The 23,616-nt window shown below is 58.1% G+C and overlaps 8 protein-coding genes across 8 annotated transcripts; 3 read left to right on the forward strand and 5 right to left on the reverse strand.

The window, feature by feature from the left end:
- Nucleotides 1–701: 701 nt before the first annotated feature.
- Nucleotides 702–4,232, reverse strand: BKCO1_190007 (snf2 family helicase atpase; the record flags this gene model as incomplete). Its single annotated transcript, XM_020272097.1, has 1 exon — nucleotides 702–4,232. One exon carries the CDS (start codon nucleotides 4,230–4,232, stop codon nucleotides 702–704), a length of 3,531 nt encoding a protein of 1,176 aa, XP_020131400.1.
- A 519-nt stretch (nucleotides 4,233–4,751) lies between these two features.
- Nucleotides 4,752–5,362, forward strand: BKCO1_190008 (vacuolar atpase assembly integral membrane protein vma21; the record flags this gene model as incomplete). The annotated part of the gene is made up of 3 exons (XM_020272108.1): nucleotides 4,752–4,870; nucleotides 5,051–5,142; nucleotides 5,229–5,362. The coding sequence occupies 3 exons, from the start codon at nucleotides 4,752–4,754 to the stop codon at nucleotides 5,360–5,362; spliced, it is 345 nt and encodes a 114-aa protein (XP_020131404.1).
- A 1,261-nt stretch (nucleotides 5,363–6,623) lies between these two features.
- Nucleotides 6,624–8,164, reverse strand: BKCO1_190009 (uncharacterized protein; the record flags this gene model as incomplete). The annotated part of the gene is made up of 5 exons (XM_020272119.1): nucleotides 6,624–7,279; nucleotides 7,519–7,578; nucleotides 7,632–7,751; nucleotides 7,823–7,900; nucleotides 7,960–8,164. The coding sequence occupies 5 exons, from the start codon at nucleotides 8,162–8,164 to the stop codon at nucleotides 6,624–6,626; spliced, it is 1,119 nt and encodes a 372-aa protein (XP_020131405.1).
- Nucleotides 8,165–12,281: 4,117 nt separating this feature from the next.
- Nucleotides 12,282–13,973, forward strand: BKCO1_1900010 (carboxymethylenebutenolidase; the record flags this gene model as incomplete). The annotated part of the gene is made up of 4 exons (XM_020271883.1): nucleotides 12,282–12,630; nucleotides 12,835–13,435; nucleotides 13,543–13,684; nucleotides 13,806–13,973. 4 exons carry the CDS (start codon nucleotides 12,282–12,284, stop codon nucleotides 13,971–13,973), a joined length of 1,260 nt encoding a protein of 419 aa, XP_020131382.1.
- Nucleotides 13,974–14,819: 846 nt separating this feature from the next.
- BKCO1_1900011 (uncharacterized protein) lies at nucleotides 14,820–15,791 on the forward strand (the record flags this gene model as incomplete). Its single annotated transcript, XM_020271894.1, has 3 exons — nucleotides 14,820–15,050; nucleotides 15,146–15,247; nucleotides 15,354–15,791. 3 exons carry the CDS (start codon nucleotides 14,820–14,822, stop codon nucleotides 15,789–15,791), a joined length of 771 nt encoding a protein of 256 aa, XP_020131383.1.
- Nucleotides 15,792–16,151: 360 nt separating this feature from the next.
- BKCO1_1900012 (nudix domain-containing protein) lies at nucleotides 16,152–17,584 on the reverse strand (the record flags this gene model as incomplete). The annotated part of the gene is made up of 3 exons (XM_020271905.1): nucleotides 16,152–17,083; nucleotides 17,298–17,481; nucleotides 17,558–17,584. 3 exons carry the CDS (start codon nucleotides 17,582–17,584, stop codon nucleotides 16,152–16,154), a joined length of 1,143 nt encoding a protein of 380 aa, XP_020131380.1.
- Nucleotides 17,585–17,829: 245 nt separating this feature from the next.
- BKCO1_1900013 (histidine acid phosphatase) lies at nucleotides 17,830–19,488 on the reverse strand (the record flags this gene model as incomplete). The annotated part of the gene is made up of 3 exons (XM_020271916.1): nucleotides 17,830–19,029; nucleotides 19,183–19,316; nucleotides 19,371–19,488. The coding sequence occupies 3 exons, from the start codon at nucleotides 19,486–19,488 to the stop codon at nucleotides 17,830–17,832; spliced, it is 1,452 nt and encodes a 483-aa protein (XP_020131381.1).
- A 1,676-nt stretch (nucleotides 19,489–21,164) lies between these two features.
- BKCO1_1900014 (uncharacterized protein) lies at nucleotides 21,165–23,296 on the reverse strand (the record flags this gene model as incomplete). The annotated part of the gene is made up of 3 exons (XM_020271927.1): nucleotides 21,165–21,503; nucleotides 21,559–23,023; nucleotides 23,085–23,296. 3 exons carry the CDS (start codon nucleotides 23,294–23,296, stop codon nucleotides 21,165–21,167), a joined length of 2,016 nt encoding a protein of 671 aa, XP_020131379.1.
- Between the last annotated feature and the right edge of the window lie 320 nt (nucleotides 23,297–23,616).

Genomic DNA, 23,616 nt, shown 5'->3' on the forward strand with positions numbered 1-23,616 from the left:
GAGGACGGGCGGACTCGGGGAGAAGGAGAGAAATCGCTAGCTTACATTTCGTTTTTCGACGATTGGAACGGCACGGCAGTCTTGTTTGTGCTCGTGTCGACGTGTGTGTGTGGGAAAGTGAGAGGCAAGAGGATCGGCGGGGCGGCGCGCCCGGGCGCCCGGCTGCCTCTCTCAAGGCGTTTATCCCTCTCAGGTCGTCGGCATGGCGGGATTCATGGTGGTGTCGGCACCGCGTGCGTCGCGTGTCGTTAACGCGGAGGTGATGGAAGGGAAAGAAAAAAAAAAATGTTCGCGAGAGTGGAGGTTTCTCGCGACCCCACGCGCTCGGCGTTTCGGGGAAACAGTCATTCCGCTGCAATGCCTGCCTGAGGCACGCCGCTACTAGTAATGATGGAAACAGTCGAGGTCGCTACTCGGTCGCTGGATTGCAATTGCTTCGATTTTGCGTATGAGAAGTGGTCTATCATATTCGTTCGTACACGACTAGTCTGACTACTAGTATGTACCTTGGTATCATCTCTACAGCCAACGCTGCACAGAAAAAAAAAGAGCAAAAATCAATGTCGGACCCCAGTTTCCCCAACGAAGAAAGTCTACAGCAATCAGCCAGCCCATAGGTAGCTCCTTTTGTTACTCCGCGCATGAAAAAAATCCAGATCGCCCTTTCTACTCGGGCCATGTCACACCCTTCATTACCCTCTCTACTCCGCCATCTCGACACCTTTTTTCTGCATGCCGGCTTTGAATTGCTCGGCAATGTCTTGCCCATCAGTCGAGCCTTGCACATCCTCCATCGGCTCTGCCGTCAGTTTCCCCTTTTCTTCCATCTGTTCCATCAACATCTCCTCCACAAGGTTCTGCATGAGCTTGGTGGTCTTCGTGTCGTCACCAAACGCTCCAGCGCCGGCGACTTTCTCGTCCAGCTCCAGCTTCGAGTTGCCCAACGCCAAGATCTGCTCCTCAATGGTGCCGCGCGTGACAAGGCGGATCACTTCCACATCGCGCTGCTGCCCGACTCTGTGCGCCCTGTTCTCCGCCTGGATGTCCTCCTGCGGGTTCCAGGACAGGTCGTGAATGATGACCTTGTTGGCAGCGGTGATGTTGATCCCCGTGCCACCCGAACCAGTAGAGACCAAGAAAATGGGAATCTCTTTGTCTTCATAGAATTGGTCAATGATGTCTTGGCGAGTCGCGGTGTCGGTCGACCCGTCGAAGCGGAGAAAGGGAATGCCCTCGGCGGTCAGAACATCGCCCATGACGTCCAGGACCATCCTGAACTGCGAAAAGAACAGAGCGCGGTCACCGGTCTTCTGGTATTCCTTCACAAACTCTACCGTCTTTTGGAATTTGCCCGATGCGAACTTGAGGTCCTCCGTCATCTCAAATTCACCCCAAAGATCAGGATCCTGCTCGACCAAGTCCTTGATCTTGTAGTCGTTCAACTTTCGGAGGTAGTCGAAGGACGTCTGCACGCTCTTGCTCGCACCAACCTCATGATGTGCCTTTGCCATCTTCGTGATCTTCTCATCGTCGTAAAAGTTACGGTCCAGAAGAGGATGGCATGCCGTGAGACGAAGCTTCATGAGATAGTTGGCGCTTCCGGAACTGGGCAGATTCATTTTCTTCCTCTGGAACGCCTTTTGTTGAAGGGCAAGGACATCCGAGTAGACCTTCTTCTGCCTTGGGTCCAGTTCGCAGTACTCGACTCGGTTGGTCTTCATTGGCAAGACACTACCGAGCACTTGCTCCTTCTTCCTGCGCAGAATGAAGGGTGTCATCATCGACCGCGCTTTATCGGTACGTGAAGCCGACAGAAGAGTCTTGTGGCTGCTTTTCTCGGTTGTCGTAGCCTTGCGGCGGAAGATGAAGTTGAGGTTGTCGGCATGTTCGGCGAAGACATCCGGCATGATGAAACCCAACAGTGACGCCATCTCCTGCAGGTTGTTTTGTAGGGGAGTGCCAGTGAGCAGCAAACGCATCTTTGCCGGGATACGCATTGCGCACTTGTACTTCTGTGCTGAGCTGTTGCGTAACTCATGGCCCTCGTCAAACACGCAAACAGTCGGGGACAGCCTGCGGAAGAACTTTGAATCGTTCTTGTCCGTCGAACTCATCATCGAGTAAGTCGTGACTACGGCGTCGGTGTCATTCCGTCCATCTTCGATGAGTGCCCTGAGATCGGCGCGTTCTTTCAGCGAACCTTGATAAGGAATGGCTCTCATCGTTCCTTTCTGGGTGAATTTCTCAAATTCTCTCATCCAGTTTTCAAGGGTACTGTTTGGAACCACGATCAGATGGATTCCCTTCTGGCCCGTTGACTTGAGATGAGCCAGGAACGCGATGACCTGGCAGGTCTTGCCGAGGCCCATGTCGTCAGCCAGGATACCGGAAAGTTTGTTCGTCCAAAGGGTGTTTAGCCAGTTCAGAGCGACCAGTTGATAGTCCTTCAGTTCCAGGTCTTCAGCCATGATGGAAGGCTTCTTCAGAACGGTGAACCTCGACTTGGCGACAGGGTTTTGGTCATCGTCGTCCGTCTGCGAAGGTGAGCCGGGCGTGCCCACGCCCGAGTCGTTCTTGACATCGTCGAGAGTCGTAAGGTTGAGCTCGCCAGAAGCGTCCGAAGCAAGCGACTTTGCTCCAAAACGCACCATAGCTGCTTTGATTGGCTCGCCGATCTTCTTGCACTGCTCTACAAGCTCGGAGATGGACTGGTAAGCATTCCACATCTTCTCTGCATCGTTCAAGACCTTTGTCCCGGTGGACAGATGAGTGCGAGGCACTTTCCCGGTCTTGGTCAGCTTGGGCGGGTTGAGCTCCACCCTCCGAATCGCATCCAAACTCTTGAAGGGTCTTTTCGCCAGGACGCCCTCACAATCCTTCAACGACTTCTCAGAAAGATCCGCAAGTTCCGGCGCAGAGCATGCGTTGAGGTATGCGAGCAGGTTCTGCTCGGCTTCCTGCTGGGCTTGCTCATCAATCTCTTCCTCGTCGCCGGATGCATCGGAGTCGGAATCGATGGCGACAGCCTTCTTCGTTCGTTGTTCCGGTGCTTGCTTTCGGGGCGTCGGCTCCTCACTGGGGGAAGGCGACTTTGCAGCAGGCCGGCGGCCTCTCATCAAGCGACCGCGTGGCTTCACCGCCGGAATTTCGGCGGCAGAGGAATCGTCAGCGATTTCAACGACTTCCTCGTCGCGCGGCTTCCTTGCGAGCATGGAGGTGTACTTCGAAGCGATAGACTTGCTTGATTGCTTCGACTTGTTAGTGGTAGCCTTCGCGACTTTCACTGGTGATGCGTCGTCCTCGGTGAGGTCGATCGTCTCCGCCTTGGACGCCTTCTTGCGCTCCTCCTCTTCCAGCTCACAGACGTAACTGAGGGCGTCATCATACTGTCCCTTTTTACGAATCAAGGCTTCGTAAAGGAGGTATATGGGCTTTCCCGAGTATACCATCGACATCCGCTTGACCTTCTGGGCTTGAAAGAAATCGCCGATATCCGACAACTTCATGTCGTGGTTGATGTTGGGCTGATCGACGGGTTGTGCCCGGGACGGGCCAGTCTGACGCTGTTGAGGACGAGGCTTCTTGACTGGTGGTGAATAAGCATTCGCCATGTCATCGGCCGAGCGCTTCTGGGGACGACTAGTGGGTTCCTTGTGGGTATATTGCGCAAGGAGTTGCTGGTACGGAGACGGGGCAGCATCCTTGGGAGGCGGAATACTATAGCGAGGTTTGCTCTTGGTGACGAAAGTCGAGGGCTTGATGTCGGACCTCGACAACGGCTTCGAAAGCTCGTCTTCGGACGTGTCACCCGCCGGTGAGTCGCTGAAGCTTCCCGCTGAGGCCATCGGAATGTGAGGTTGACGGGGAACAGCGCCTTTCTGCGCAATGGAAGAGATTGTGCGGGACTTGGGCGGTGAAGGTGACGATATAGCTTGCTGAGTGTGTTGTGTGGGTGACGACGCCGGGACCTGAACCACCGCGTTCGAATCGGTTCGGGCTCGCACCGGGGTATCTAGGATCTGTGTCGGCTGTGTGACGTTGGGGGCGGGTGAGGCAAAGTAAGGCGAGGACTGCGGCGGAGCGGCAGGGTTGACAGGGTGGGTGAGCGGAACGGTCGCCATTGTGTCGTTGTAGTCGGCAAAGAGCTCGTCTCCGCTGTCGTCTTGTGAATTGTAAGCGGCGTCAGCATGCTGGCGCTTCGCAGGCGTCTCGGCGATGGGATCGCTATCCATGGCGATTGCTTCGCTTGCGACTGTAACCCAAGTAGGGGCTGAGGCGTGGGTGAAGTTGCGAAGCACCGGTGGGTGACCCCAAAGGCGAGAAGGTGGGTCTCGGTGTAAATCTGGTCGAAAGGCGGCGTCTATACCAATAGCCAAGGAGATGCAAGCATGCAGTGGATCTGCGAGCGCCAGACAAAGTGCGGGGCGACGAGAGCGTGGCAGTGACGGGGTGTGGGGTGGGAAGGAAAGAAAGAGCGAACGGATGTTGATTGTGAGCGGGACCAAAAAGAAGCGCGGGTTCGCGAAAGGACGTGCAAGGGTCCGAGCGGGCGTCCCCTCGAGATCGCGCCTCAAACGCGCGAACCCCTGCCACCGCCAAACGTCACAGACAGGCCGCCGCCGCCGCCGCCGCCGCCCCGGCCTTGGCGCGCCGTGTTAGTCCGTGCGCGAGGCAGCCAGCCCGCGGCGAGCGGAAAGTGCAGTGCACTCCTGCCCTCCTCCATCCAACAGTCCCAGCTCCGAAAAGTGAACATGACTTCGCGAAGAATTGTCTCGACCGAGAAGACGCTCCTGGATCAGGATGATCCTGCAGCTGCCCCGGGCATGGGTGCGCCACAGGGTGACAGCAACATCGCGCCCGCTGTTCCTGCGTTCGTATACCTTTGCCCCTCCACAAATCCCCATTGCATCTTCTTATGCATCTCACTTGCATGGTTGCGTCCATGCAAGCGAGTGACAAACAATCTGTCGCGCCCCGCCCATGATCGTCGTCCCGAAGAAGTTGAACATCACGGCGTTTGCTGACAGCCGCTTCTTTCCGCGAACCGCAGGCACGTCATCTTCAAGTTGCTCGGCTTCACGTTTGCCATGATCACGCTACCCATCGGCACTTACTTCGTGACCGTCAACACCATCTTCAAAGGTTTGTCGCTCCCTCAAACTGTCCCTGTTCGAACACAAACAAAGTGAACAACACACTACCCGTCCAACTCGCTGACATTGTGCAAGGAAACTCGACCTTCGCCGGTGGCCTTGCCGCGGTTATGGCGAACGTGGTGCTCATCGGCTACGTCATTGTTGCCATGAAGGAGGACCAGTCCGACAGGCTGGAGGCGGAGGCGGAGGCAAAGAAGGGAAGATGAAAAGGCTTGAGCCACGCAACCCGTCATCCTTCAAGACTCATGGAGTCGGAGGGATGTACAGGCGACACGGTGTTCGGGGTTGTACAAAACAACAAAAGCAAGTTATGAATCCGCCCAAATAAAATAAAAAGTTGCTTCTGGCGGGCTTGCACACGATGACATGGTAAGGTCGCTATAAACTTGATAACCCCAATACTCACACGCTCACCCGTGGGAAGATGGTTCTAATAGCAATAAGTCGCTCATCATTACGAGCTTTGAGAAGATCGCATTCAAGCCGTGATGTGCTGGTGATGATCGTGCTGATTGCCATGATGGCGATCCGGCGGGTTGATAATTTGCACGCTTTTGAGATTGATCATTCACAACCCATCCTTAAAACTGTATAAACCTCGGATGAATGTGCAGCTGTAAAGAGGTTTGCGCCTACTTTGTCCGTAGGTGGTTGAAGTAGTCTGCTATGTACAAATGTGGGCTGAAGTTGTTTTTGCAGGCAGTTGCCAATTACTTTACGGCCCTCTGTGAAGGGAGGCACAATTGCATGTCCTGCTTTCTGCTGAGAAGACTTTGGTGGATCTATGCTTATACAAGACGTACTTCAAGTTCGTCTCGTCTTATGTAGCGTTTGGTTAAAGTGAGTGCCTAAATATAAAAGTGTGATTAGATTGTCTTAAGAACATTCGGACATTGCGTATAAGCTAGGCGTCAGATCTCACGTTTACAAAAGTGCATATGCACACAAGTAGAAAACGAAAAACATCGCATTTCAGGCTCGTCTTGCTTCGTGACAGCATCCTGCCTCCCTCGACAATTTCGTCTTCCAAACTAACAATGACCCAAAGGGGGAAATGATGCCAAGCAGAGGGGATGCATCGTGATTATATATCTATGAAAAAAAGTGAATTCTCAGCCGGCGAAAGGCAAAGAGGAGCCATTCATAGCCAAAACCTCCGTATTATGAACCAGAACCAAACTCAAAGAACCATACTGAAGAGTTGAGGCTCAAAGTCGGCCTACTTTCCTGGGGTCTTTGACGAGCCAAGGTTCCAAATTCCTGTACGCCCCATCACCCGTCGTCCAGAAGGGGTTCTTATGTTGTATGCCCAAAACGCCAACAGGTAATGCAAAAAAACCCCGGGAATTTGATGTTCGTCAAGCCATTAGTTTCCCCCGCACAGCAGAAGGTCATTAATCCTCCGACAAGCCACGATATCGAGAAGCGTAAAAAACCATGGCGACCGGCAAACCCATGACAAATCACCTACTCCTTGCTGAACCGCCTCTTGAACCAACTCTTTCTCTTGTCACCGTCGCCATTGGCAACCGGGCGGCGAGCAGGAGCAGCCGCAATCGGTTGCTGTGGCGGACCGTCGCCCATCTTCGGTGTCCCGCTGACGCTGTCGTGCTGGGGTACCGGCGGCAGCGGCGCCTGGTTCTTGCTAAAGTGTGTCTCGCCAACTGCCGGCGCTCCACCGTAACCTTGTTGGTCATAGTAGCCGTTGGAGTTGTCGTAACCGTCCGCAACCGGGCTTCCACCAAAACCATTGAAGCCATACTGCTCGCCCACGTCAGGCTTCTGAACCGGAGGCATCCTCTCAATGGAGCTGTTCTCGCTGCTCGGATCGGTATGGTTGCCGTAAGCCTCGCCAGAACTGTTCGAGAAGCCGGTGTTCACCGTGTCGCGGGACTGCTGGTACGAATGGCTCGGGTAGAGGCCCTGGTTGTGCGCGGGCGGGCGCGGGGGCATCATTTCTTGCTGAAGACGCTGACCAAAGCGGTTGCGGCCGGGGCCGGCGACAGGAGTCGGCATGTAGGCATCCTCAGCCGGGCGTGGAGAAGTGGGGTTGCGACCACCGTAGTAGCCTCCACCGCCATAGCCGTTGGCGGTGCTGCTGGAGTAACGATTGTTGCCGTTGCCTGCATACGATGAAGCCAAAATTAGCATGTGATCAGCGCGCGGGAGCGTCAAAAAATAATGTGGTTGGGAGTCGATCGGCATGCCAAGACGGGCCACGCGGGAGGCGGCAGCGATCTTCCATGGCCTGACTGTGCCGTGGAGGGCCTCAGGTGCCGCGTTTGAAGCAACGCGTTGGATGCGATTCCACGCGGGCATGATTAAAGGGTCGTCAGGGCTGAGACATTGGTGTTTCACGTACCTCCGTAATAGCTGCTCCGGCGACTCGTGTAACCGCTGAAGTCGGCGACGGATTCGACGTCTGCGTGATGTCAGCAAGGAATGGACGGCACAGGAGGCCTCAGGTGATCTCACCAGTTCGTGCACCGCCCGTCCTCCGCTTGTATTCGCCGTCAATCTGCGCTTCGAACTTGCGAATCGTGTCAAGAGGGCGCTCCCAGCGAGAGCGAGTAGGGTTAGACAGATCGGGTTCGGCTGAGCAGGCGCGAAGTTAGCCTAATTGGACTCGTGGCGCGCTCTCAACTCGGACAAGAAGGGAGACTCACGAATGGGCGAGCCGTCAACGTCGGTGTGGGCTATGGCACGCAGCGATCCCATGGTGGGGGCCTCGAGGGCGGCAGCGACTGTTGAGGGGTCATCAGCGGGACATTCCTGGGGGGGCTGGGGCGGGCGCGCAACGCACTCGGCTGGGCTTCTTCCATGGCGGCGTTGGGGTTGGCTTTGGAGGTGCCGCTGAGCTGTCTCCTGTGCTTTTCGGCGTTGGACTCGTGGAGGTCCTTGATCTTGGGGCGATGAACTCTGTCGGAGCCATGGCTCTTATCGCTCTTGTCGCTCTTGAAGCTAAAGCCACTCTTGGAGCGCGGACGCTGGTTCGTGTGGTACTCCATGGCGGGCGTTTGTGCGGATCGGGCAATTTCAGCTGCAGTGGAAGGCCCGAAGGACGGGAAAAATTGGGCCTGGCAGGCAAGGCGGTGTTGGTTTAATGAAAATAACGGCCAAAGCTCCGGGCAGCGCGGGCGGGAAACGGCAACGCGAGCAGCTATCAGCGACCAAGCGAGAGATAGCGGCCGGGCTAAGCACCTGGACAGTGCAGCTGGAGCCGGGGCGGTGCGATGGATGCGACGGGCGGATGGACGCGAGGGCGCGGGCCAAGGGTCGGGTGAGCCGTGCGGTGGAGAGGTGCAGGTGTTGCAGCGAGCGAGACGGCGGCAGTTGAAGAAAGACGGAGGTGAGAGAGCGAGGAAGCGACGCGTGGGCGAGGTTGGCACAAATATGGCGGCCGTCGGTTGGTCGACGGCTGGCGTGCTTTTTTGCTGGCGCCAGCGCTGGCACAGCCGCCCATTACGACGCATTCGATCTACAGCCCGGCCGGAAGCACGGGAGCTGTCCACACCAAGCCGCCGCGCCCAGTGCGACCTTGGGCGCCACGGGCGAGCATGGTGCAGCTTGCCAGGCCGCCGGCTGTTCGCGGCGCCCTGCTGCGGCGCCCTGCTGCGGCGCCAGGACAGGCGGGCAGCGTGCCCGTGGCGATAAAAATAACGGCCGCCCCCGACCCTGCCTCGCCTGCTGCGTTTCCTGCGCCGATCTCTCACCTGTGATGCCATGGGCTCGCACGTCTCGCACGTCTTGGAAGGCGACGGAAAGAAGCTTTGGCAGCGCCAGCACAGACGGCCTCAGCCTCACGCCACGACGCCCGCCGCTCCAGGCTGCGACGAAGAGGGCAAGAAGGTCGAAAGTCGGTGACGCGACCTTGCGACAGCTGGCGTGGCCGCTCCTTGCTGCCACACTACTCTCCTGCCTTCCATCCGATGTGAAGCACGCCGGCAACCACTCCGAGCACTGGATGCGCAGGCGCTGCTCGCTATTGGCGCGCGGCGTCGACGAGGCCTGCGACGATGTCATTGTTGCGGGGAGCCACGCCAACGCTCTCCTCCCGCACCGGCGATGGAGCGCCGATCGCGACGTAGCTGGCCGCCTCGCGTCCCAGCCAGCTGTGCCCACTGCTCGTTCCCGCCGACATGCATTTCTCTCTCACCCCCATGCTGACGAGCTTAGATAAGGTGCGCATTCGCCTTGGCGAGTCGGTGGCGACTGCGCCGGCCGCATGCGACTGTGCATTCCTCGCTCCGCAGTTACGAGGGCTGCACACCGACAACACCGCGTGCGTGCGGCCTGTTTCCCCAGTTCCCGCCCTGGTTGCAGCCAGGGATCCCGGCTCAAACACTGCTTCGGTCTCGACCGATCTGAACGACGGACGCCCGTTGGCAAGGCCAGTCGCACCATGCAGGGCTTCCTGTCTCAAGATACAAAGAAGCCAGCTCTTTGTTCCCGCCGCACCGCTGATGGACAGCCCAAGGTTGTTTTCCGCCGCCGATCCTGGAGAAGCGCTTTGTTTCCTTCCACGCCCGCCCCATCTCCTTTCCTGATCGCCCGTGTGCCGAACGCATCGCTGCACATCGTCTTGCACGCTCACCGTCGGCGACCATCGAAGATCAGCTCTCCTATCGTCGCATGACCCCGGCGCCGATCATAATTCATATATTGCCTCCACTCCACCCACTCCCGCAACAGCTAGCTCGTGGATGCCGAAAGCGAGATAGTGCGACGGCGGGAGCCGGAAGATGGTGGGTTCCGTAAAGCGTGGACACAAGACTGCGCCGCCATGATGCGTCGCTCGGCCGATAAGAGACCAAGTGCGCGCTGATTTTAAGCCGACTACGGAGTCTGGATCAGGCCATGTGTGTCGGCTGTCAGTGGCCTGCTCCACAACAGCCGCACGTTCACGACAACACGCCGAGCCACCCCTATTTTTACAGTCCTCGGTCCCTGTGTGGATCTTTGTTAAAGGAGAAGACGCGATTCACTGAATCTCAGCAGACCGACTGTTTGAGTCGCAATTGTCATGGTCAGTAGCCATTGGCGGATCTCAGCACATGATGGACAGCAGCAGGCCACGAAGCCCGTAGACGCTCTACTACTACGCGCCGTGCACGCCGTCCCAGTCGATCGGTTGACAATCCAGTTTGTTCGATTCGTCCTGGGCCGGCCCGCCGAAGCCCGATGTGCAGGCCCACGTCCCGCGCTGACCGCACCCGCTTGACCCACAAACTTCCACGTCCGAGTCAGTGCGTGTCCCAGGCGACGGAACATACGGAAAGCAGCACCAGGCACAGGCACAGGCACTGCACTGCACATGCTTGATCGTGGAGCTCCCGACGTGGTGGCCACCGTTATTCTCGCCTGAAAATGTAGGTAGTCGACATTCTGGGGTTTCGGCACAGCAAGAGCCGGATGCGCAGGCGTAGACGGCGGACAAAACGCGTTGGAAGCGCCTGGATCTGGCCTGTCTGCGGGAGACTGCGGACAACCGCTTTTGCACATGGACGCATGAAGGATTTGTACACACGGGCAGGTCCGAGATGTCTTGTGGTGCGGGAGGCCGACCCGCTCCGGATTCACCGTTCCGGATTCACCGTGCACGGAAAAAGAGCAGGGATGGCCTGGCCGTAGTATGAGCAGAAGGTGAGGCCAGCAGTAGTGCTGGCGGAACTACTTGGTGCGTTGCGAGATCGTCATATGATGATCCTGGATGATGCGGAGAGTGGAGGCGGATGCTGCTGATCCCCCAGTGCTCTGGACCGTTTCGATCAGGATCTGGTTGGTGGTGCGCGCCGACGCATCTTGGCTTGATGGTAAGCTCGGTTCAAGTCGATGGCGTCACCGTTTTCTTTTTTTCTTTTTTCAGATTGCTGTGGCTGGGGGATGCTACACTTTTCTTTGCCATTACTACCGTTAGGGAAGGAATTAGGATTATTGAAGCAGGTATCCGGGTGTCAATGCTGTCTCTTGCCATCTTCTTGCATAGGCACTCGAAGCAAATAGCTGACATGAAAGCTCTCTCTGTTACTCTCTCCACGTGAGCAACTAAAGCAAGTATGCAGCTGGACATGGATATAGTGACTATCACTCTTTCTGCCTGGGCAGCTGAAGCCAATGCCCGGAGCTTAGGTAGGTTGCTCATGTGTTTTGTTTCTTGGTTTCTTAGTTCATCCTTTTCCTTGCTTTTTCTTCGGTCCGCGGGTTATCTGTTTAAGGTTCAAGCCACAAATTGAACGCACCCCACTTTTTTGTCTTGTTGGATTTTAGAGACAGGAGCCAAAAAAGTGTCCGGTGCTGGGACGGCGTGGCTTGGCAAGGCGGGTGGGCAGATCGTTGACGCAAGTGCAAGCAGTAGCTTGTCTGCTAGTGCAGCTGCGTTGTGCGATTCCAAGTGTGCCGTTGTGTGTGCGACGGGGGCACGAGGGAATAATAATATGTCGCATGCTAAGACATGAGGGCCCCGATGGAGATAAGGGTGGTGTGTTTGCCGTATGCTGCAAAGCATCTGAAAAGCCTATCGTCGAGACGTGCATGTTGCTCGATCTAGATGCATATTGGTGCAACTCTTCTTCGGTGCATCCGAAGAGTCATTTCCACTACTGGGCAGGGGCGTTGATGCAAGCTGCGGACCTTACAGTCCTGTGCATAAGTGCTGCTCGAGGACGCAAGTCGTCCTGTCGTGTCCTGGAATGTCGAGGCTTGTATCCGCTGACCGTTGCATGCTGCATGCCGGTGCCTTTTTCGTTTTTTTTCCTTTTGCTCGGTGAGCTGTTGGCACTTTCATGTAGCCTCTCGCTGTTCATGCGCTTGCGGGGCGAGTCGTCGGGTCTATGATTGGCGCTTGCCCATCCGCGACGGAACATCATCACCGCCCTCACATCTCCGTCGGTCAAGCATCGGCCAGGCATTCGTGAATAGGACCAGAGCATGTTGAGATGAGAAAGGCTTATTGGCCTGTGCCTGGAGTAAGTGGGATACCGCGCGATATCTCGATAAGCCCCGCCTCACTCGGCGCCCCGCTGCCAACGTCGAGTGCCCCTCATCGAATTCAAGCGTGGGGATAAAATGGCAAAAAACCCGCCAACGCACGAACCGGCCACCGACAACACCACTCCTCCTCCAACAATGACAATGCCATCCGACGAAGAAACCCCGATCCCCCTCCCCTCGGCCCCCCCTCAGCCCCTCACCCCCAACACGACCCTCCAACTACCCCTCTCCCGCCGCGGCCGCGGCCCCGGCCTGATCCTCGTCGCCGATGCCACCTTGCCGCTCGGCCCCGCCGGCGAGGAAAAGACGCTGGATCCGCCACCGCTGCAGAAGTGGGCGGAGGAGGGGTATGCGGTCGTGCAGATTGTACTGCGTGAGGGGGATGGTGAGGAGGCGTTTGAGGAGGATTTGGGGCGCGCGTGCGCGGCGTTGGAGGGATTGGAGGAATGTGTGAGGGAGGAGGATGCGGGGTATGGGGTTATCGGTGAGTGGGTTTTTGGGTCTTGAGTTGGGTTGTTCAAGGGCGCGGGCTGTGACGAGATTTGACTACTGCAATATCTCTGTGAGGCAGCCAGGCAGGCGGGCATGCATGGGCTCAATTCCTTCCCGCCAACCAACCTGCTGTGGGAGTCACGCATTAAGAAAACGAGAAAACCCGATCTCACACCAACTAACATCCCCCAAACAGCCTACTCCCCGCTCCCCGCGCGCGCACACGAGACCTTGACCGCAACAACCCCCCGCATCGCCGCCATCATCAACTACTCCACGACCCCCATCCCAGCCCCTCCCTCGTCCTCTCCTCCTCCCCCCATCCCAACCCTCTGGCACCTCGCCGGCCCCACCTCCACCACCACCACCCCAACAACAACAACAACCCACGCCTACCCCACCGCCTCCGCGCACTTCCCTCTCCCCGCCCACACCGCCCACCACCCCCCCTCCGCCTCCCTCTCCCACACCCGCACCCTCACCTTCCTCAAACCGCTCCTGCACGGGCCCATCTTCGACCTCGAAGCCATCTGGGCCGAGCACTGCCTGTACGAGTTCGGCGAGCGCGCCGTCGCCAAGACGATGGCGACGATGGTCAACGAGCCCTACGTCAACCACATCCCGACCATGACGGGCGGCGTCGGGCGGGCGCGGCTGACGGCGTTTTATCGCAATCACTTCGTGCACAGCAACCCGCCGGACACGCGGCTGGAGCTGGTGGGGCGGGTGGTCGGGGTCGATCGCGTGGTGGATGAGTTTGTGTTTGCGTGCACGCATGATCGGCGGGTGGATTGGCTGTGAGTTTTTTTTTTTGGCTTTCTTTTTTTTTCTTTCTTGTTTTTTTTTGGGGGGGCGGGGAGGGGAGGTGCTGATGATGATGTATGCGTACTGATTGATTGCTTAGGGTGCCGGGCGTCCCGCCTACTGGGAAACCGCTGGAGGTGCCGTTCACCGCCATCGTGAATGTTCGCGGGGACAGGCTCTACCATGAGCATATTGCGTGGGACCAAGCTACGCTGCTGAGGCAGCTGGGTCTGCTCCCGGAGGTTCGTGATCTGCTTTCTCTGTTTTTTTCTTTCTCTTCTTTTTTTTTGCCACATATCCGATGCACTCCTTGATAAAGGGGAGTCTTCACCGCTTTGCTGACGTTCATGGTGATGATTGTAGTACCTGCCTTTTCCGTATCTGGTGGATGGAAAGGCTCCTGCGCCGGGGAAGAAGTTTGAGTATCGTGTGCCGGTGGCGGGCGTGGAAACGGCGAGGAAGCTTGTTGACGAGAACTCGGTGCAGTCGAACGAGATGTTCAGCTACGGTATCAGAGAAGTTGATGCGTAAGCGGTAGGGTCGGTGTAGTACAATCAAGCCTTCATCTACAACAGTAAGTACGCGGACGTCGATGTAGGTCTAAGCAACGTTTCTCCATGAGCACTTGAAGAAGATATCCTGATGTAGATGTGAGTATTGCATCCAGATATGGAATTCCACTCGTAGTCCAAGTGGGTCGATTTCGTTCGGGACCTCCGGCGGAAGCGGAAGCGGAACTCCGTCGGAGCATCGTGAGCACCCACCGCCTACCCCCGCACCGAAAACCCTCACTCCTTCGAAGCTGCTGCTCCAAACCACTCACCTCTACGGTGTCTCATTCTCCAACCGTCTCTCTTGTACATTACCCCCGGCTATTGCCTCACAAGTATTTTACCCGTCATATGCTTACTGCAGCCGGGCCTCCACCCAAGTGACTTGTTCCGAGCTAGTGTCGCGCCCCTCCTTAGGGCTTACGAAAGAAGAAGAATGCCGGGGACGAAGACAATGACGATGGCGCCGCGGGGCCCGACTCGCCTGCAGCTCAGCCTCCAACACGCTGCAGCAGACCGTGAGGGCGGCTCGCCGTCTGTGGGACAGTGGATCCAGTCCCGGAATGTGGAACTGGCGCGAAGGGTCGCGGGGTTGGGCGGTGATGTATGTGCTGTACTTTTCTTCACTCCTCTCACCCCTCTCGTTGCCTTTTTTTCCTCTTGTTTTCTCTTCATCTTTTCTCTAGTTTGAGTCCTCAAAAGCAGACGTCGGCGCTGCAATGCTCTGATGCTTGTTGCCATCAGTGAAGGAGCGGGCCCGACACACATTCTCTCACTTTTCCCATGTTCCCCGCTATATATATATAACGGCTACTTGGTAGCCTCTATGCAACCTACAGCGGTGCTGACTTCCTTCCTCCGGGCCGATCAGTTCGTCATCATCGATTGCGAGCGCGGCCACATCAACACAGCCGCCGACCTCTCGCCCGTCGTCGAGGCCGTGGCAGCCGCGGGCGCGTCGCCCATCGTCCGGGTGCTCGCGAGCGAGCCGAAGCGCATACGATGGGCGCAGGACAGCGGCGCCCACGGCGTCATGGTCGCCATGTGCGAGACGAAGGTGAGTCCCAGCCCAGCCCCCTGACCTCTCTCTCTCTCCGTCTCTCTTTCTCTCTTTCTCTCCCCCAAGCTGACTCACCCGGTGCCTCCCCCCAGACACAAGCCGAACGCGCCATCGTCGCCACCGGCTGCCCCTCGCCCCGCTTCGTCGTCATCGCCGAGATCGGCTCGCGCCGCGCCGTCGACAACATCGACGCCGTAAGCCCCCACCCACATTTCTCCCCTCTCCCCCCCATCCCTTTTCCTTCGACCCGAAATCCTCAACGCAGGCTAACACCGCACCCATCATCACCACCACCAACAGCTCTTCCTCAACCCCCACCCCCTGATCGTTAACTCCCCCAGCGCCGCCGCATCAGCAGACGATGACGCGGTGCGGATCCTCGCCGCCGCGCACAGGCACGCCAAGTTCGCGGGCCACGTCTCCGTCGCGGCGGGCATCATGGGCACGAGCACGGGCGCGGATGCGGACGCGGGCACGGGCGCGGGCGCGGACGCGGACGCAAACGCGCTGGTCGGGCGCCGCGGCTGGCAGTTTGTGAGTTGCGGGGCGGTTGGTCAGCTGCCGCCCGCGGACGAGGAGATGGAGATGGAGATGGAGCGGTTGGGGAGGGCGATGCTGGGGGTGAGGGCGAGCCGTGGCGGCGGGCGGTGGGGGTCGTCGGGGCCGGCGCCGGTGCCGGTGCCGGTGCCGGTGGGAGGGGGGGAGGAGTATGAGTGGGATGGGAGGGATTGGGGGTGATTGTGATTGTAATAATATATATTATTTTATATGATGATAAACGATGATCGTGATGATGAGGGTGTGGGTGAGGGTGTGGGTGAGGGTGTGGGTGAGGTGTAGGTATGGGGTTAGAGTCGGAGTTAGGGTTAGAGCTGGAGTTGGAGTCGGAGTTAGGGTTAGAGTTAGAGTTGGAGTTAGGATTAGGGTTAGACTTAAGGGGGGGTTTTTTTTTTCTTTTCCTCGGCCCTTTAGGCGGCTTGTTCTACGGGCAGTGGATCGAGTCCTATGTCTGGATGCGTATCACCATCTACATTGAAAAAAAAAAAAGCAAGCTCCCCAGCAATCAGCCAGCTACGTACGTCCGTCCGTCCGTCACACTCACAGCTTCGCCGCCTCCCTCAAGACCTCCCTCGTGAGCACGTCGCCCTTCTTCCGCTCGGGGCTGAGGCGCCCCATGCGCAGCAGCCGGGCAATCATGTCCTCGTCGCCAAAGTGCGCGTTGTGCTCGAAGCGCGGCTCCTCGTCGTACGCGACCCGCGCCGCGTCGACCAGGATGCGCGCCGTCATGCCGAACACCCTGAACGTGTCGCCGCCGTCAGTGTCGTCATCGGCGGCGGCGGCTTCGTTTCCCCCAGCAGCAGCAGTACCACCACGACCCCCAGCACTAACCCCCTCACCCTTCGCCCTCGCCCCCTTCGCCCCCTTCGCCTTTGCCTTCGCCTCCTCTGTCCCCGCCCCCGCCGCCCCCTTCGCCCCCGACACAGGCGCAGGCACATAAAAATTATGCATCCTCCACCGACTCTCGTGCCAATCCGTCCACTGGCCGCGGTACCAGGGCGCGGGGAAACCGGCGGCCTCGACGCCTGCTTCGGCTTCGCCCGCGCTCGCCGACACCTCGCCGTCGGCGAGCAGGAAGCCGCGGAAGGGGGCGGTGAAGACGGCGGCGACTTCGTGGGGGGAGAGGCGCGGGATGAGGATGTCTTCGGCGGATGGCGGGGGCGGGGACGAAGGAGAGGGACTACTGCTGGTGGTGGTGGAGGAGGAGGGGGAGGGGGAGGAGGAGGACGACGAAGAGGAAGAGGAGGACGAGGGGGAAGAAGAAGAAGAGGTTGGCGCGCGGTCGGCGGCTAGGAAGGCGACGCACGGGCGCACGGCGAGCTCGGTGCGGGCGAGGTTGGCGGGCATCTGGCACAGGTGCTCGACGCGGAAGGGCGGCGGCAGCTTGGCGTCGTGGAGCGGCAGGCCGATTTCCTCCCACGCTTCGCGGCGGGCGGTCTGGAAGGGGGTTTCGGCGAGGGCGTCGGCGCGGCCTGGATAGGGAGGGAGAATGGTAGGTTGAGTGAGTGAGTGAGTGAGTGAGAGTGGATTGATTCTCTGGCTTCTTTTCTTGGTTTTTTTTTCTGCGTGGACATGTGTGTGGTGGAGGGTGTTTGGTTCTTGCTTTCTTTCTATCCTCTCTTTTTCTTTTCTTTTCATTTCTTTCTTTTCTTTTGGGGGTAGCAATGAGCGGGATGGTGGGCTTACCACCAGGAAGTGCGGCGTGGCCGGCGTAAGTATTCATGCCAGCGGCGCGCATGGTCAGCACGACGCGCAAATCGCCGCGCTTGTCGGCAAACAACAGAATCAGCACAGCGGCGCGACGGGCGAGCGGGACGTTAAAGTATTGGGTCGGCGGAGGCTTGTAGGCGCGGAGGCGGGCGAGGGCCGCCTGCGAGATTGATGGCGGATGTCAGTTCATTTGGACAGATGGTTCGAAGTCGCGGGGGAGAGAGGGGTTGCAGTACCGCGGAGGCGGGAGTGAGGGTGGCCATGGCAGCAGACGGGCGTTGTTGCCATGATGGTCGTCGTGGGTGGTGGTGAGCACGCACTTGTCATTGATGTCACACACGTGGGACGTGCGGGAATCCGGGGCGGGCGCTTTGGGTTGCGGGGACCTCGGCTCACCATCATCAGCTTCCCCCGGCTCAAGTTGCCGCTTGATATCATTAATTATTGACGTCTACCACAGCATCATCAGCTCCCCCCGGCTCGGGTTGCCGGTTTAATTATTGCTATATCAAGGCCTGGCCTCCGACTCAAACGGCAGCGCCGGATCCCACCAAAACGTCGTCTTCTCCTCGCCGTCCGGCACCGTCCCATCCGTCACATTGCACACCTCCCTGAACCCGCCCACCGCCTCCAGCTTCTCGCTCAAAATCTCCGCATACCTTTCCAACCCACAGCTCCTCCCAGGCCCATCCTCACACCCCCGCACCGGATACACAGCATCATTCAACTTGACCCTCACAAACACGCCCTCCCCCCCGCAATTCAGCCTCTCCAGCCCCACCGTCCCCCTCATCGTCACGAACCGACTCGCGCGAAAAACCCTATCCGCCACCACCCCACCCGACGGCAGGTCGTCCAACCCGTCAAACACCCCCACCGCCGCCGCCACCTGACTCACCTGCCCATCATTCGTAAACGCCGCCATCAGCGGCGGCGGGGTCCAACTCTCGCCGTCGCTCCCCACATACGCCGTGCCCGGCCCGTCCGCGAACCTCCCCACGATCCCCTGCACCACCGGCACCATGGCCGCGCGCGCCACCGCGCTCCCCGGCCCCACCCCGTACCAGTACCGCAGGTCCTGCGCGTATTCGTACTGCAGGAACTCGTCGCGCGTCAGCGTGTCGCACCACGGGGAGCGGCGCGTCTGTCCCCCCGCGATCTGCGACTCGAACCCGCAGAGGTAGGCGAAGATGCCGACGTCGGAGGGGGTGAAGACGAGCTGGTCGCCGTCGCCGTCGCCGCCTGGGTTGAGGAGGGCGTTGATGCGCGCGGTGGCGGGGCCGAGCCAGGCGGCGTCCCACGCGGCTTTTTGGGCGCCGCCGCCGTTGTCGGCGTAGGCGGGGCAGAGGTTCGACGTGGCGAGGCTGTTGGCGAGGGAGCGGGGGTCGGTGCCGTTGACGACGAGGATGCGGCTGTCGGAGAGGGTGGTGGTCGCGTTCGGGCCGAGGTAGCCGCGGGCGAAGAGCTGGGCCGAGTTGAGGACGCGGGGGGAGGAGGCGTACGCGTTGGCCCAGAGGGTGAAGGGGGCGCTGGGGGGCAGGAAGGAGGAGGGGTAGTAGGAGCGGTAGCGGGAGCCCATGGCGAGGAGCTCGTCGTGGCCGGTGGGGGAGAGCTGGCCGATTTGCGTCGAGGGGGAGGAGAGGATGGGCGTCCAGGTGTGGAGGAATTGGAGCGAGGTGGCGTTGGTGGTGAAGGTGGCGTTTTTGATCTGCGGGGGGTTTTGGCGTTGGTAAGTGCTGGCATTCTCTTTTCGGTGTGAATGAGGAGGTATGTATGCGACTGTTGCAAATATGGACAACATCTCATGTGCCACATATCCGCGCAGTCACACACAGAGAAAAGGGATAGCAAAACTTGTTACCTTCGCCTCCAGAGCAGTCCACTCGGCATACGCTCCCGCATCGGGATAACGGCTGCCATGACGGGATATGAAAGCGGCTTGATCAACGGTGCAACCCTCAGGAGGTGACGGATCGATGCCGAAGACGTTGGGTCCTGGTTGAATCATTAGCTGAAACCCTTTTCGTCTTGACAAGCGGGTTTTCCAACCGGCGAACCACTGTCCGTTTCCCCCAACATGTTCCAAGGGATTGAACCCCTGTTCACCGCTGACGACAGTGCTGAAGACGGCAGCGGCCGTTGCCGCGCCAAGTGCTGAAGCCTTCATGGCGGAAGAAACGCGAAAGAAGAACGATTGCACGCAAGCGAGCGGGAGAAGAAGCGCGTCGACTTTATCATGAGAGCTCCTCGCGGCTCTTTATAATTTATCCTGTTGCCGGAGCCCTGCATGTCGGCAGCGCGGAAATGAATCGTACGCTGATTTCGGCGATTCGGCCGGTGAATGTTTTCCCAGGATAAGTGGACGGGGGGCGTTACCTAAACCGCCCAAGGCGATGGCTTGACGATGCGCGCAGGGATCATGTCGGGCACGTGTCTACCATGATTGGACGACAGAGGAAAGGACAGTGGTAAATCTGTCACCCCTCGCGGAAGCCTCGGTTATGGAAATGGAAGGATTATCGCATGTTCCCTTGGTACTATAGCTAAGCGGGCAGGCTCCATGGTAGCTTCGTTATAGTGTTGCTAATGGGCTTTGTAGGCTGTTATGGTTAACGACAGGATGCAGACGTGTATTTAAAATTAGACATCGGACATAGACTTTAACTGTCCCACATGGTCAGATTCAATACGAAGATTTCTTTCTTGGGAGACTATGGTCAAACGGATTATAGAAGGCTAATTTAAGGACACGGCGCTAACTTAGTAGTATAGACTTGGCATAAGGCGAGTTGCTTGTCTTAGTTACGGTTGCAACCGCAACTAACGCACTAGGATAGAGAATTTAGTCCGCATCGACATAGGTAGTGGAAGAAATCGTCTAGATCAAATGCTAGTTTTCCAAGTCCTTATACGTGTAACGTAGGTCGCAGAAAGAATTGTCCAGACGTAAATGTTTATTTTTCAGGGCCTTCTACGTAGGTAATTGAAGCAAGTATCCAATCGTAAATATAAGCATCAAGTCCAGACAAATGCATCCAGATATCAGATTCGACTGCCCACTCAAGCTGGGTGCAGCGTCAAGGTGAGATGGACGTAGGTAGGCTCGGTTCTTTTAAAACCTTCCCAACTCCTTCTGCTAACAAAACACCAGCACCACAAACAAGACACGAAATCACAATACCTGAGCAAATCCCACCGAGACAAAAAGATCTCTATTGCTACGTCCCGCAACTGCCACAACCCACATCCACGCAGCAGGATCATCTAGGTTAGAAAGAAAAAACCCAACTCAACCCACCCACCAGCTGCATGATCAAACTCCCCAGCAGGAACAAAAACCCCAAGCCCCATGGCCCCCGCCACCCTTTCTATCGTTGAAGCTAGCAAAAGGTTCGTTCGTCCGTCCCCCATGCCATCCCGCCCGCCGGCGCGTGAGCTGTTTTAGATCCACCGTCTTTTTGAGTCGAATAAACCTCCGTCCGCGCAATGAGAGAGAGATGAGATGATGCAATGTAAATGACCACACCTCCTTTTTTCAATCTTATTCCCTCGCTAAAGTATACTACTCTGTGCCGCCTCCTTGAGAACAAAACGAAAAGATCACGTTGAATGACGATCGGAGGGGGGGAGGAGCGATTCGGTCGAGGGGCGATGGAGGGCAAGGATCAGGTGAGCAAAGCATGTCTAGGCTTGGGGCCCGAGAAGCTCCGAGAAGAACGCAGGGGTGGTATTGAGGTGTTTCGTGGTGGAGAAGGTGTGTGGAGGTGCGGGGAGGAAGCAAGGCTCTCGGAAGCCCCCCAATCGTAGCGGCAGAATCCAGCAGTAGTGTCGCGCGCACGCTCTTCACTTGCTGTTGGTTAAGCTAACGCCCTTGATGCGCTTAGCAAGTCGTTCGCTGTCGGATGCCGGGTTGCTCGTTGAAGAGGATTGAGACTGACCACCGCCGTTGCCACCGCTACCGGTGCCGTTCGCAGCACCCATCTTGCGCTTGCGGCTGGTGGGCGGCCCAGACGGAGTCGATGGAGAAGGGGCAAAGGATTGAGAATGCGTGCGCTTGGATGGTTGCTCACCAGTCTCTTGGAGGATCGTCATCAGTGTCGCCCATCCTGGCGTGTGCTGAAGCTGCGATCCCTCTGATACATCGTGCTCTGCGGCAACCCGACACAGCAATGCTTCCTCGTCCTGCAGAAAGCGCATTAGTCCAAACGCGACCCAGAACAGCTCGCAGGTACCTTACCTTGCTCAGAATGCCCAACCCATGGACGAAGTTGAGGAGGTGGAAGTCGGCGAACTTGCCGATGCTCGTGGGGTCGGAGAGTTGGGGACCGCCTGCCTTGGCATTCAACTGCTTGGAAAGCGCCGTGACTTCCTGGCTGACGCCCAAGACCTCTCTGTTCTCGACAGGGAATCCTGTTGATGCAAACTTAGGGTTGGGGTTGGTTGGGAAACCGTGAGTAAGTGTGACAAAGAGATACTCCACCGGGAAGGCTGGCTTTGCGTTCTCCTGCACGTTGGCCCCGTATTCGTTTACCCGCCGGTAGAAGACTTCGGGGATGTAGCGAGAGCGGCCAAGCTTGTTCTCCTCCTCCTCGTTCTGCACCAACATAACAGTCGGGTCCGCCGATGGCTCGACGATATCTGCTTTGACCATCTCCACGGCCGCGTTCGATGCTTGATAGGCCGAGATGGCAATCTGACCCGCGTCATCCCCGCTCACGATGCAAGTAACGAAGTTGGAGCCGAAGCGACCAGTCTCGCTCCACTTGGACGGCCGGGGAAATTTCGCCTGATACCTCGCGGCGAAGCACGTCTCAAGCGAGGAGAGGAAGTAGGAATCCGCATGTCGTTTGCAAATGACGGATCCATCACCTGCGCCTGCGTCCAGCAAATCCGTGAAGATGACACCGATTCTTTCCAAGCCACACAACCTCGCGACTTCGTCAACCTCCTTCTCGTTCTCCCAGTCATTGAGTGAGATGCCATCCATTTCCCCCACCTGAGGCGGCTCGTATATCGCTTCCACGACGGCCTTGGTACCCAGAGGCACCTCGGTGTATTCTTGGTACGTCCCATACAGGAAGCCTAATCTCTGGCATCCGGAATTCCGCCAAAAGTCCAACAGTGTATTGATGAGATCGGAAGACGCAAATTCGACGTGGTCTATCATCCGGAACTGCTGTGGCTGCAGCGAGATGGCGCTGGGCTGGCACTTGCTACAGATGCCTTCGGGCCACGGGGCATGGCCCGAAGGGCAATCCGCGCGCACCCGGTAGAAGGGTTCGCTGAGCGGGGGCATGTAGGAGCTGCCGGACTCGGGCTTGTTCTTGCCGGCGTTGACCTTGCGGAGGTACGAGTGGAACGACAGGTGCTTGATCTTCTTCTCGGCCAGGTACCCGACATCGTAAGGCTCGAGCGGCATGCAGTAGTCGCACATGCCCTTGGGGCCGTGCCTGCACATCTTCTGGTCCTTCGGCCTTGTGATTTTGCCGTCGAGCTTATCTAACCGGTCGTCGAGCGGCGACTGCTTGATCACCTCCCACGGCCGCTTGATGAGCTTCGCGGCGCCGCCGATGGGCACGCTGGGCATATCGGCAGCGGCGATGGGCTTCCCGCTGAGGCGGGCGGCAGTCGTTGGGACGTCGGCATGTCCGTTCGTCGCGGTCTTCTGCTCCTCGTAATCGATGTACACCTGAGAGCCGTGACTGCGAAAACATGGTTTAGAAGTGCGGACAGGGAAACTCAGTGGCGGGAGAGTGTTCATACGTGAGTCCGACGCGTTCGAAGGTCACACCCTTCAAAGTCTCGAGCTTCCGCGCGGACGTCTTATCCTGCGGCTTCGGCGAGATGGTGACGGTAGAAAGGTCGGTGTTGGGAGGCAGCTTCTCGACAATCTGCGAGGACACAGTGGTGAAATCATCCTTGGCGTCGACGGTGAGGCGGAACTGGCCGTTGCGGCTTTGGAAGCGGAGTATCATGGTGGTGGCGCGCGCGCAGCGGGGTGGCTGCGGAAGCTGTACGGGCGGCGGTCGACTTGGTTTTCTTATCTGCGGCGGCGACGGGGCGGACGGAGACGATCGAGTCTGCGCGTGGGAGTTGTTGGGCGGTCAGAAGTGGGATCTGGGGGTTGCGCGAAGTAGTTGAGGAAGCTCTTGGAAGCAGGCAGGCCCGTCGTGCGGCGGGTGAGCTTCTTGAGCTAGCGACTCGCGTGCTACGTCAAGGCCCCGTCGGCATTTCCCCGGCGCGCCGCGGGTCGACACGTTGCTTCTCACAAGTCACTTTCTCCAAACGAGCTTCG

The sequence above is a fragment of the Diplodia corticola genome (assembly GCF_001883845.1).
Source record: "Diplodia corticola strain CBS 112549 chromosome Unknown scaffold19, whole genome shotgun sequence".
Taxonomy (NCBI): domain Eukaryota; kingdom Fungi; phylum Ascomycota; class Dothideomycetes; order Botryosphaeriales; family Botryosphaeriaceae; genus Diplodia; species Diplodia corticola.